This window comes from Psittacula echo (genome assembly GCF_963264785.1).
Source record: "Psittacula echo genome assembly, chromosome: 2".
Classification (NCBI taxonomy): domain Eukaryota; kingdom Metazoa; phylum Chordata; class Aves; order Psittaciformes; family Psittacidae; genus Psittacula; species Psittacula echo.
The window spans coordinates 156,425,156-156,439,327 of record NC_137737.1 but is presented as its reverse complement, the minus strand read 5'-3'; the positions used below and the strand labels follow the sequence as shown (position 1 = coordinate 156,439,327).

The 14,172-nt window shown below is 43.0% G+C and overlaps 1 protein-coding gene across 1 annotated transcript in view; it reads left to right on the top strand.

Annotated features, from left to right (window-relative positions):
* TRAPPC9 (trafficking protein particle complex subunit 9) overlaps window positions 1-11,557 on the top strand; it is a gene marked incomplete at its 3' end in the record, with an annotated part of 503,806 nt that extends 492,249 nt beyond the window's left edge. The window contains exons 23-24 of the mRNA XM_080610640.1: window positions 2,976-3,199; window positions 11,378-11,557. Of these exons, the coding sequence (XP_080466766.1) occupies window positions 2,976-3,199; window positions 11,378-11,557 (404 nt within the window). The remainder of the gene's footprint in view (window positions 1-2,975; window positions 3,200-11,377) is intronic.
* Between the last annotated feature and the right edge of the window lie 2,615 nt (window positions 11,558-14,172).

Sequence of the window (14,172 nt, the reverse complement as noted above, 5' to 3'; positions counted from 1 at the left end):
TCCATAGTATTTTGCACGCCAGCCATGTGTGTTTTCTCATCTGACATCTCACTGATATCCTTGGCTTCAGTGCTGCAGGAGGGAAAGGTGTGCGGGGAGGGAAGGATATAATCTCTCAATATGTACGCGAGCACGTGCGCACACACATGCTCTTAAATCGATCTTAAATGAATTGATTTGGGGCGGTGGGGGGGGATAAGAAAGAAAATTAATTTGGTTGAGCCAGACTTAATTGCTTCCCTTTTGTCTGGATTTTCTATTTTCACATGAGGGTATTAGGCAGCAATGCTCTGAACTATTATTAGATAAAAAGGTGGAGACAGAGGGCAAAGGGTTCATTCACAACTACAGCAGAACTTCGAATTTAGAGCTAAAAGGCAAGTTGATGAGTAGCTTGAAAATGAAGATTTGTCCATCTGACTTGCTATTTCTGAAGGTTCCTGCTGATCTGGGAATATGCTTGAGGTTTTTTTAATGAAAGCACTTACCTTGCAGGGATAAAAACATAAACTGATATAAGGTAATGAATTAATACAAGCAACTGGACTTCACTTCTGTGGTGGGAGGTTGGAACTAGATGATCTTGAGGTCCTTTCCAACCCTAACTGTTCTACGAGTCTATGATTATACACACACACATTGTTATGTTTTTCCAGATAGTGCAATACCATTATAACCACTACTTTACCTCCATGGTCTTAGGGCAGTCCTGCAAGAAGCAATTGAATCATCTTAGGCAGGAGAGCCCATAACAAATTAGAGTGTGCTATGGCAAAGTATACAATGCCAAACAGTTTTTCTAGCTCTTTCCTAAAATTCAGTAGTGATTCTAACTTCCTTTCACAGAATCACAGAATGGCTGAGGTTGGCAGGGAGCTCTAGAGGTCATCTGGTCCAACCCGCTGCCCAAACTGGGCCACCTAGAGCCATTTGCCAAGGACTGTGTCCAGATGGCTTTTGAATATCTCCAAGGATGGAAGCTCCACAACCTTCCTGGGCAACCTGTGCCAGTGCTCGGTCACCCTCACAGTCAAAAATATATTTCCTGATGTTCAAAAGCAAGCTCCTGTGTTTCAGTTTGCGTCCATTGCCTCTGGTCCTGTCACTGTGCTCCACCAAAAAGAGCCTGCCTCTGTCCTCCTTGCACCCTCCCTTCAGGTGTTTGTATACATTGGTGACATCCCCCATGAGCCTTCTCTTCTCTAGCCTGGAAAGTCCCACTTCTCTCAGCCTTTCCTCAGAGGAGAGATGCTCCAGGCCCTTCATCATCTTCATGGCCCTTCACCAGACTCTCTCCGTTATGTCCATGTCTGTCTTGTACCAAAGAGCCCAGAACTGGACACAGTGCTCCAGATGTGGCCTCACCAGTGCTCTTGTCAAAAACTGGGCATCTCCTTTGGAAAGAAAAGGCTGTGGCACAAGGACTGTTCCAGCTGGGACACTGGCACAGGTTTTGGATAGCTGCAGCTTGAGCAGTGCTGGGTTGCTTTGTGCTTGCTCTGCCTCTTGTGTCTGGGACTTGGGGCTGCACTTGGACACCTTTGGTCAAGGAGGGATTTTCATCTGGGTAGCTGAGCTTTGCTGACCTGACCTCAGGAATATGTGTCCCTTTCTGAGCTTGTTTTGTCTTTGGCACTAGCTTTACAGAGTTTTTTTCCAGTTGCTGCATTAAAGCTTGTTCAGTTTGCCAGGCTAAAGGGCATCACAAGAACGTGCATAATTTTGTGGGTTTTTCGTCTAAGGCAGCAGAGAAAAATAAGTAAAAAAACCCACTTTGGTGTAAAATGTTGCTTTGGTTTTTTTTTGTTTTTGTATTCTTTTCTGCAAAAGCTCCTGAAGCATAAAAGTAGTGTCTGTTCTTGAAGGGGGGATATTACTAATGTAAATCTGATGCTGTTGGCAGAAAATAATATTCTGTATGTCATAAGGCAAGCAACTGAGGAGGAGCTGGAGTGATCAAAATGCCTCATGGGCATATGAGATTGTGGGGATAGGTATTCACACAGAGGATGCCTTCTTACATGTGCCAAGGGCTTTCTCTTATCTTTGAACATGAACCCATGGTGAAATAGAAATGTTCTTGTATTAATAGTGCATCGGAGATAACCTCATCTGAAAAATACAGCAATACTGCACAACTGGGAGCCCTTTCAGAGTGGGGAATTGGACTAGCTATTTCATAGTGTGGTGATAATGAAACATTTTGGTTCTGTATAAGCAAATGGAGAAGGTTAGTGGACACATTACTCTGGCTGTCATTGTCCCAGCAGTAACCAATTTAGAGGCTTTATATTTTCTGCTACCCCAGTAAGGGAAAGAAAAGTAGAAAGTTAAAAATAGAAATCCCACAATGAATTAAAGTGCAAGGAGTGAACAAGCTTGTGGTACTGCTGTATAATTTTTAAATCCCTTTTCTTCGTTACAAGCTGGGCTTTAGTATATGTATTACATTGCAAATTCTGGCAGTGTCTGTCCTGCTCCAAAAGGCCACCTCCGTACAGGAGGATTTTCTCTGGCTGTAGCATGTGAACATGGATCTATCTAGCTACCATTTGTATCGATGGTTCTTGTTTGTATTTCCATTCATTTAATGCTGTTGATCTGCAGGAGGAGCATGAGAAGTTGTCTATGGCATTGGGCTTCAATGGAGGAGACTAAAAAAGTATCTTCGGGTGCCTGTATGTAGGTTGGAATTGGGCTTTTCAACAGCAATTTTAACAGCTGTGGACATGTATCAGACTTAACTGAACTGTTTTTAGGAAGTAGTTGCCCTGCAACATGACCCTACACAACACTGCAGCGTTGGGTTTTCTTTCCTAATGTTAACCATTATTTGATGGTTATTAGGTTAATCTAATGTCATTCACTCTTGGTTTCATTGAGGTTACCTTGTCTCGTTCAGTTTCCTATCAAGATTAATTCATTTTCTAAACCAAGAGGCCAGTATTCTGAGAGATTGTTTTCTTGATTTGCAGATATCCTTGTTGATGGCCAGCTTTGTGACTGTGATATCGTGGTGAACTGCAAAGTGGGAGACCCTGTCTCGCTGCAGGTGAAGCTGACCAACTGGAGCAAACACAGTGTGGGGCCCTTCGCTCTCACCGTGATGCCCTACCAGGATTACCAGAATGGGGTGCACAACTATGAGCTGCAAGACGCTATCACCTTTGTGGGATCCAACACCTTCTACATTGATTCTGTAAGTCTTTCTATCATGTGTTATCATGATTCCGGATGATGTGTATTTGTAACGGGCTTCATTATTCAACTGAGTGTTTTAAAGCAGATGAAGTCTTGGAAAGCGCCATGATTATGCCAACTATTGCTAAAGGTGCTGCTAAGTTTGAGCATGTAGATTAATCTCCCTGCAATGGTTTCTGACTAATTTCCTATCTTGTAAACTATCAGACCAAGTGACCTTTGGTCACTCTAGATCTGAATAAATGTGAGTAGATAACCTAGTTAAAATGTTTAGTACCATATTGCCAGTCCCTTGAGCCACCCACTGCAGCTGCAGTAATAGATTTTAAGTAACTTTTCCTCTCTAGTCCCTAAGAAATACTCCTCAGGCTGAGGCAAGGAACTCAGCAAATCAGTTGTAGTCAGGTCCTGAGGAATTGCAACAGACTGCAAAAAGAAAACACTAAACATTAATGACCAATATGAGAAGCTGGTTCATTTCCTTGTTGCTTAGAATTCTGTTATAAAACTATAAAGAAAAATAGAAAACATGCTTAAAATGAGGGAAAACTAAGTCCTTTTTTAGAACAATTGAGATTTTGATTTTTTTCTCTCAGTTTCTTCTTTGGACAATTCAAGTCTGGCAGATTTTTGCTCCTAAGGCAAGAAACTGAAGATACCAAACTACTTTCTCCCACATCCTTCCCAAAAAAACTGCTACAAAAGATAAAAAAAGGAATGAAGAACATACAGACAGTACTGCAGAGAGGAATAAACAGTATTTCTGGTAACTTATAAAATAAACATGAAGAAGAGGGTGTTTGGGATAGTGCTTAGGACCTTTGCTTAGGTCAGCTCCTCAGATCACTAATAAAATGTGCCTGTCAAAACTGAATATATAAGTGAACCTTAGTAAAGAAGAAATTAAAAGCTAGCCACAGTGATAGTCACCATGCATATTCTTCAGTTGCTCATCATGGGAAGAAAACATTTCAAAAAGCTAATCATCATGGAATTCACTATCAACTTGAGTTTTAATGGGGGCCAACTGTATTCTTAGCTAAATACTTTAAATATGTCAACAGAAATCATCAAGAAATGGCTTTCTTTGACTCTGACAATGTGGGCTTTTCAATCACAGTGGCAGTGTTTGGATGCTGAAGGGCCTGACCCTCCAGGCTAATGAGGGGAGAAGGAGGTGTCAGCCTGATCTATTCTTACCTTCTGATTGAGTCTCCTACTGGGCAAGGAGTCAGGAGGTCACATCTCTTGTGCCTGCCCAGGCAGCCTTCTCCTACCTTACAAACCCTGCTTTTGCTCCATTGTGGAATATTTCTCCTGTAAACAAAGTCCCCAAAAAGTTAAAAATAGAGTTGTTTTCTGCTGTTTGTTCTCCTTTTCATCCAGAAAGGTGAAATGAAGAAAATGTCGGCTCTTGGGTGAGAAATGTTACATTTTGGGGTATGTAGTATTGATACTTGTGCTATACATGATAGTGGAGAAAATGCTTAGTCATATTTCTTTAAGGCATAGAGCCCTGCTCATGGAAGAAAATTCTTCAGACAGTGTATCTAATGCTGTCAGAGAGCCTTTCATCCCCCATAATAACTAATTCAGTAATGGAAAAAAGATTTCAGAAAGCCCCACCTGGTTTGGGGACAAGAAGAAAGTGCTGGTTTGTGCATTTGATGCTTCAGGGAAGAATGAACAAGCCAAGAGTTGTGTTTGTGGTCTGAGTTTGGCAGAAACTCGGGCAAATACTGGTTAAGAAACCAAAGAATCTCATGTTTGGATGACAGAGATTCGGAGTTCCTCTTTTTATATAAGTGAAAGCTGAGACACTGAGCCAGATTCCCTGCTGGTGTAACTCAGTGCTATTAAACATGGGCCCATTATTCTTATAAACCAAGGTCATGGAGCCACAATCATTTCACTTGTTAAATGGAGGTGAATTGGGATGCTACTTTCTCCCAGCTGCTTGTTTCTGCCCCTCTGCAGGAAGATGCTCCCTTCCTCCCAGCACCCATCATGAGAGATGGTTTGAGCATTTGTTTTCTTGCAAAGTTGGCCAGTTTAGCACAAACTACGTTTGTCAGCAGTTTAAGCTAATTGGGCTGACTTTACACTGGCTCTGGCAAGGAGGTGGTGACATGATTTATTGCGCTGCTGAGCTGGGGGCGAGGAAGGATGGAGAACTAGCATATGGTTTGGCATGTCAGTAGTGGATGGTCAAGAACCAAGTAGGAGCATCAGGACAAGATCCTTCTCACATCTTGAAAATGTGGTCTGTAGTTACTCTGCTGCAGAAACTCCATTATTGGTGCTCAGCGGAATGTGATTTCTCTGGGGAATAAAACAGAACCCAAACACGTTCTGCTTTCCTAATGTTCGTTTCATCTTAAGCCTCATGCTCAGCAAATCACAGTTATTTTTGTTTCCAGACTAAAAAGTTTCAGATCGGTTTCTGCTGCTACCTGGGAGGCAGGGGATATACACAGGCATTTTCAGCATGCACATGCTGCTTCACAGCATGAATATAAATTGTTTAAAGGGTAAAAGTCATACGATTTCGTATTTCTCTTTCTTGCGGCTTGAAGTCCAGGTTAGATGATTTATCTTGGAAGTAACATAGTGAGTGGTTATTCACCTTTTTGTGCCCTTACTTCAATTCAGTGCAGCAGTCTGAGTTTGTGTCACAAAGTCTCTGCTGGGATATACTACTTCAAAAAGCAAATTCTTTTTACTGAAAGATTTAAAGGATATTGAGATATTTCCATGCATTTTAAATTAAGTAGAATCTTTATTTTGAAGCACAACTTCTAAGTTGGTTAACCTTACTTTTCTATGCCTGCATTTAACAGAAAAAGAGGCTTCATCAGTTATCATTTAGATAGCAGATATCTTTGTTCTGTGTGGGGTTTTGAAACATAAGATAACATGGTGCTCCCACCATCCATTAAAATACATTGCATTGATTTATATCTTTATACTCACAGCCTGATGTTTGGCTTTAGCCATATTATAAAAAATTCTTAGTTGTTATGATTCTATAAATCATAGAATCATAGAATCGTAGAATAGTTAGGATTGGAAAGGACCTTGAGATCATCTAGTTCCAACCCCCCTGCCATGGGCAGGGACACCCCACACTAAACCATGTCGCCCAAGGCTCTGTCCAACCTGGCCTTGAACACCGCCAGGGATGGAGCATTCACAACCTCCCTGGGCAACCCATTCCAGTGCCTCACCACCCTCACAGTAAAGAACTTCTTCCTTAGATCCAATCTAAACTTCCCCTGTTTAAGTTTGAACCCATTACCCCTTGTCCTGTCACTACAGTCCCTGATGAAGAGTCCATCCCCAGCATCCTTGTGCTGATCTGGGTTTGGTGGTTTGGTTTTTTTTTTACTAATTAGTTGAACAGAGTTCATTCTTTCCAAATTAAAACCAAAAACTGTATCTTCTGTAGAAATTACTTTATCTACCTTCCTTTGTCCTTCCTTGTTGCTCCTGCTTTTGCCATTACTATTCTCAAGCAGCTTTCTTAACTCCGTGTGTTATCAAGCACTAGCTCAACTGATTGGCAGTGGGAGATGAGGAGAAAATCATTAGTAGATGGTCATTTTGAATCATCTCAGGAGCTATGATGAACATTTCCTCACTTCTGGCAAGCCCATCTGGAACAAGTTAGTTTTCTTGGCACCATCTTCCTCACACTGTAAACTCTTTGGGGCAGTGAACAGTAGCTGGCACTAGCCCTAATCTCCAACTGAGCTCCCTAAATACTACAGCAGGAAAAATAAGGAATAATTAGTTCTATGCAATCGCAGTCCCACATGGTAGCGGGGAAGGATTAGGATAGAGGTAGAAACTTAGTTTTTCTTCTATCTCAGTGGAACAGAGGGGTGATGTGGGCATCTTTTTCTTGATACTTCAGTCATTTTTTTCTGGGGTAGAAGTTTCCCATCTTTGGTTTCCATGGTTTGGTAGAATTTTAGTAAAAGCTGTTTCAGCTCTGGTTCAACTCAGCAAGCATGTATTCAACAGCATCCCAGATCAGCACAACATATAGGCACATATCTAGGCAGTGACACTGTGAGAGCTGTGTGCTGCTAGATTGATTGACGATACAAATTTGGTCTGAATCAGGCACAAGTATGTGATCTTCATGTTTCTTGTAGGGTAGCTGGATCATGCATTGCAATCAGTGGTAGAAACATGTGACTTGTGTACACGTCTAAACAAGTCACCCTGAGCTCCCTTTGCAGGCAGTGGAGAGCAAGTCATCGGGGTTGATGGGGCTTAAGGGGGTATTTTGGGGTTGGAGAGAGTCCAGAGGAGGCCATGGAGATGCCGCAAGGGCTGGAGCAGCTCTGCTCTGGAGCCAGGCTGAGAGAGCTGGGCTGGGTCAGCCTGAGGAAGAGAAGGCTCTGGAGAGACCTTAGATCAGCTCCTGGAACCTAAAGGGAGTCTACAGAAAAGCTGGAGAGGAGCTTTTTACAGGGGCCTGTAAGGACAGGACAAGGGGAATGGCTTTAACCTGCCAGAGAGGAGATTGAGCTGAGCTCTTAGGCAGAAGCTCTTCCCTGTGAGGGTGCTGAGGCGCTGGCACAGGGTGCCCAGAGAAGCTGTGGCTGCCCCATCCCTGGCAGTGTTCAAGGCCAGGTTGGACACAGGGGCTTGGAGCAACCTGCTCTAGTGGAAGGTGTCCCTGCCCATAGCAGGGGGTTGGAACTGGATGAGCTTTAGGGTCCCTTCCAACCCAAACCATTATATAACTCTGGGATTACCTCATTCTACGTTTGATCAGATGAATCCTTGTGTTGAACGGCTGACTCAGATGTGGACATCCACTCTACAGACATTTGGGTGGATTCAGTTCCAGACTGAGACATCTGAATGAGTAGGTGTCACCATGGGATGCTGGCCAGCTAAGCTCCCATTAGTCAATGAGGATGTAGTCTGCAGCTAGTAGAACCTGGCTTACACTAACATAGACACCATGGGTGAGATTCTGTTGCCTAAAAGTAGGTCTCTACCATCCTTTAGGTGCTGTGGGTATCCCATCTGGCCTCCACCTCCTGCCAGAAATCCTGTAAATCATCCTTTAAATCTTGCCAGTGCTGTGCACATGTCTCAATGTCTTAGATCATCCAAAATGTGATGAGATGCCTGTATTTAGGCAACTGTATCCTGACTTTAGTCTGGCTGGGTAGACTATTCTGTGTTTGCTCCGGTGGCTGCATTGACTAGGTGTCTTGTTATTGTAATAGGAGCTTGGATACCTGGTGTGTAGAGAGACACCTAAATGTAGGTGAATTAACTTCAAAATCAGTATTGTGTCTGGTACACCAGCTGGGTTGGATCTGGCCCTCTACTGACCTTCCTGCTGCTGATGTACCTATGGTCTTCTGGGAATGTTTCTAGGCAGCCCCACTAGAGAGGCAGGCTTACTTTTCATGGTTACTATTTTGGAAGAAACTTCTTGTAACTTCTGCAGAGCCACTTGCATCCCAACAGTGCAGAGGTTTCAAGCTACTTTTGCTTCTCTGTTTCTTCCCAAACCACAGGTGTTGATTAGAGAAGTGGTGTGCAAATGGCCATACAGATTGGTCCCCAAACCATGAACGTTGTTGACTAGTCTGTGCGTACTGCATACAGAGAGATGGGGTGCAGGCAGAACAGGACACATACCACTACCTGCCTCATTGGCTGTTCTCGTTGACAAGGAGTAATGGGTTTAAACTTAAACAGGAGAAATTTAGGTTAGATATAAGGAAGAAATTCCTTACTGAGGGTGGTGAGGCACTGGAATGGGTTGCCCAAAGAAGTGGTGAATGCTCCATCTCTGGCAGTGTTCAAGGCCAGGTTGTACAGAGCCTTGGGCAACATGGTTTAGTCTGAGGTGTCTCTGCCCATGGCAGGGGGATTGGAACTGGATGATCTTAAGGTCCTTTCCAACCCAAACCATTCTATGATTTTGTGATTCTACAACTGGTGCAGAGACTCATGCTGTAAAGGCAGGAGGAATGAGCAACCACATAGGCAGAACTTTAAATGAGTGAAAAGGTTGCATCGATGCCTGAAGCCACCTTCCTACTTGTCAAGGGTTCTGATCAATGCTGTTACAGATGCTTCCTCATGGTGCAGCTAGATTAGGAAATATAGACTGAGAGCTTGAAAAAGGTATGGGTCCTGAGGAGGCTCCATTTGTTGTTTGCCTCCACCCGTTGCTAGCATTAGTGTCTGCCTCTGATGCAAGTCCACATCAGTTCCAGTGAGGTGGAAATAAGGCAGGAGGGGAAGGAAACAAGAGGGGAGACAGCTTGATGTTGTTCTGCATGTCCAGACGCAATGCCAGAGGGCAAGAACTTGTACCCAGTGAGGAGGGGATATGCCAAGGACAGGGTCAGGAGAACAGCTGTGGCTCCTTTGATCATTCGCTTGGATGATAGGATGCCCATATGAGTTTGCTGTAGGTCAGCAAAAGTGCTCAGCACCATAGCCAAAGGGAGCCTAGGCTCTGCCAGCTCTGATGATGTTGTGTTGCTTGTGATCAGCCAGGCCCTTGTGCAGGAGCAGCAATTTAGGGGGGTTCAACAAACAAGCCTGATACCCCAGGGGTCTCTACATGGTGTATGTCTGCTGCTCAAATGACCCAGCAATAAAGGTCAAAAAACCCCCCTAGAATAGGAGAAAACAGAAACAAACAGCTCATTCGCTACAGAAAACCTTCCTCACTGGAAGGCAGCTTGAGGTGCCTAGCATGCCTGGAAACTTCTTCTAGTGGTTCATCCGTAGAAGAAGGATGCTGGTCTAGTCACCATCTTTGTTCTAATCTTCCTATGCAATGGCAAGATGTACTTCAGCAAGGGGTGTCCATAGACACTTTCCCAGTTAATCACCCATTGTTGATATCCCAGTTTACCATATGGCCAATTTTTTCATAGTGCTCAGGTATCCTTATAACATGTATCAGAGCCTTAGCCTTATCCCTTCACTGTTGCAGGTGGCAGTGTCCCATCAATTCCCAGTGATGTCCCTTTCTTTTCTCCCCCTGAGTCCAGTCAAGTCCAGCACATGTAGAGAGCTCTGTGCTTCAGCATCCAACACCAGAGTTTCTGTTGTGGTTGGGTTTGGATCTTGGCTTAGCTGAGCAGTGGTAGGTCATGCTGTCATTTGGAAACAACACTGGACTCTGTAACATGATGAGCACTGAAGCTTTTGCAGATGACCAAAGAAAGTCTCATTACCAGTGAGTAAAAAAATAATACATATGGACACAGGCCTACCCATGAAATTAGGGATGACCCCATGAATGTATCTTGACTTGATGGTTTCAGGATCCATAAAGCAGAAAGAAACCAATAAGATGGCTTGGCTGAGGGAAGACCAGTACTGAGGAGCATCAGGTGCCCTTTATTGATTCTTTTCTCCTGGGATGAAATTACCTTTCCCAACTTATGTGAATAAATTCCATTCAATTGAATGACTTTGTGCTGATTCCATGTTTTGTATCTGCAACAACTTTAACCCAATTCTAGGCACCCAGAAACTGGCTTTAACATCTTGTGGAAACAGATATTAATTCAAACATTATCACATGCTGAACAGTCGTGGGAGTGTGAAAGTTGGGAATTACTTAAGTGTCTTGCTGAAACGATGGACTGAGATACATTATTTGTTGTAAAGATATGGATCGTAAGTGGTTTTGTGATGAAGGGAGATACATAAATGTAGGAACAGTGTGAACTCTGTATTTAATTTGGACAACTTAAATCAGGGTGGCTACTTTCTGTGGGATTTTTCTTGCTAAACTTAATTATTTCAGTGATGGTGTATATTAAAGATTCCTGTTCAGAGTCTGCAGTCAGATTGTGTCTGAATAATAAGTGGGCATGAATTTAGTTATTACTAAGTTGTTAAATGGTGTTTAACCATGTGTTTGACATGAGTTCAGAGATATGATTTAGGCCTGGTTTGAGCTGTGCCACAGCTTTGCTGCATGAGAGAATAAGGGCAGGATTTAATTTTCAGTGCTCCAGTTTTAGCATTGCAAGAAAAGGGACAAGATCTTTACTCCTCTGTGTGTGAAGGCAATATTGAGATGCTTTGAGATCATTTGAAGGAGCTACTGAATTGCAAAACGAAACTATTGTTGGCTTAATTATACCGAGTTTCATGTTCTCTTTTCCAGGTGAAGCCGACCAAAGACTCTGTGTACTTTGGAGCACTTCTCTTTCTCTACACAGGCGATTTCTATCTGGATATCAAATTCCATGAAGACAACTGCAGCAGAGAGCTGCCTCTCTCCTGGTTCTGCCTTCCTAGCGTCCACATCCGTGCTACGGAGCCTGTGGTCCAAACTAAGCTGTAAATACTCTGTGTGCTGTTCGATTAACCGCAGTGCACAGAAATGCTTGGCACATCCTCTGCTTGACCCCAGCTTGTTTCTGTCCAACCCCAGGCCACAGTCCCTCCTTTGGAGGAACAGCTGAACACTTTCTGAATTGGCTGATAGTCATTTGGGCAGCTGCTTTAGCTAATTTCAGAGAGAGACAGAGAGACAGATTATAGCTATGCTAGAGTTTTCCTTTGCTTCAAAAAAGCCTTTGAAACTGCTAATATATGCATTATACTTCCACAAACTCTATTGATATCGGTGGGTTTGAAAGGGTCTCAAGGGGTGAATTTAAGAGGGCTGAGTTTAACCATGTGTTTGAAGGTCTCAATTCCAAATTGAATAATCCCATTTTAGCATTTTTCAACAGGAGTTGTGCATCTGTATGAAATTACTCCTGGCTGAGACAGGACCTGTGACATGTACCCTTGAGGTGTAGGTCTCTCTTAAGTTTGTTCACAGGCTTGTTCTTGTTCACTTGTTTGTTGAGTATTTGTTATCTTTGGTCGGAAATAGCAGTGGTGATGCTTTTTCCTGTGTTACTGAAAGTAAGAATAGCAAATGTGCCTCCAGCTATTCAATTCCTCCCCTGAGCTCAGTGCCACTTGCTCCTGGTAAAGTCACTCCCTTCAGTTTGGTAGATCTGTGAACAAGGGAGGAAAGGCAATGAACAGCTAAAGAGTTAAAGAGTTTTGTCCTTCAGAAAGGAAATGAGCCAAGTTTTGAGTTGCCCAGGGCTTGCCTGTGAAGTTGGGCTTTCACAGTTCTGTTTCATACAGTCATAGATTCATAGGTTCATAGAATAGGTTGGAAAAGACGTTTAAGATCATCATTCACTTGAAATGTTTGAAGACACTTAAAGAGCCACCAGAATTAATATTACTGACCATTAATATCACTTCATGTGAGTTTTCATAACTTTTCTGATCAGATTTTTTGTGCTAATAGGCTGGGCTTGAGACTGGTTGGTTATGTGGTTGTGTTTTTGTATAAAGAGACCCGCATTTGCCCCATGTAAAGCAGGGAGATGTCTTAGCTGTATGATTAATGTTGTATTTGTTGGACCATATGTTTCTAAACTGTCTCAATCTTATCTTAAATTAAAAGCCTGCAGCTCTTAAAAGTGGTGGTAGATGTGGCAGGGCCGCTCCAGGTAGCTCTATAGGTGCTGAATCTACATGCACAACCTCCCTGTAGACTTTCTGTTTGTTTAGGCTTCATCCACATGTAGGTACACCACTTCATGCCTGACCTGGTCCATCCTGCTCATGTGGTGCATTAGCCGAGGTAGCGCATTCTGGCTGTCTGCACCATGCCCAGGTGTGTCTAGTGTTTTCTGTAGTGCTCAGAATACAATTCATTGCATGTTTGCAAATGACTGTAATGTATTAATCAGAAATGTATTCCTGATTGGAGGGAACTATGGCTACAGCATGATAGCTGTATTTCCACTGTATGCAGGGTATTACCTCTAAAAACCTGTATTTTGGCAATGTTACCAGTGTTTGCTCTTGAGCCATGACTGTACACAGCTTCAAATGCCAGAGTGGAAGTCTTCTGTCTTAAACTGATGGAAAACTGAGACCAACTGAAGATTTGCTTGCAATGATGTGCTGCGCTGTCGGGTGCCAGCACGCAATGTGCAGTAAGAAAACTGTTCCTTAGACTTGAGCATTGGCTCTGGGATAGAGACACCCATGGAAAGAATGTCCAACCAGCCAAGTTAGGCATGATTTTGGTGTTGGTGGAGCTTGGTTGAGCAGATTATGCCATAAGGCTAAATTCTCTGTCACTAGATAGGTGGTACACACTGACAGATAAGATCACAGAAGAGCAGGAATTAAACCAGTTAATCTCTGTAAAAGCTTGCTTTTGACACGTGTGTCTGTACTGTGTTACACAACACTGTTACAGCAAAATCCAGATTGTGTTTTATTCAGTATTCCTAGCAGGTAACCTCAGATGCTAGGAATACAGCTAAGGCTTTGTAAGGACCACTTGCATTTGAAACAAACACATTGCAAAGCAGATGCTGTTGCAGTCAGGATGCTTCTGCTTACCCATCTAAGGGATCATTTCCTTAGGTTAGTTCCTCTGAGAAGATACTGTTCTGTGAAGCCTATACTGGGATGCAACACTCCTTTGCTGTTTACTTATAAGGCATCCTGATCCACAGCCTGCTGAAGCTATTGGAATGGGAGCAGGTTTCATTATAACAAAAGCAAGCTGCCTATTTCCTACGTAGCCAATACACCATTATAAATCTGCCATATGTGCTCATAAATACAAGTTTTTATGTGTGAGCTGACCCTTAATGGTCTATCTGTTCATTATCTGGTAGACCACTCTGTCCCTTGTCAACTTTGATGCTCAGTTGCTTTTGGCATTTATGATATCTTTCCCAATTTTCTCACACTTCCACTTGTCTTGGTGAGAGAGATAAAACACAAGAAATTCTTCCTTCTGGGGATCATTTGTGACTTGTCCAGAAGGGGAATATTTAAGTGTCAGCATAATCTGGAAAAGAGTCAGGGGAAGGTACTTGAAATGAGAATACTGTGTCACGGGGGTTGCTGTCAGGATTGGTCCTT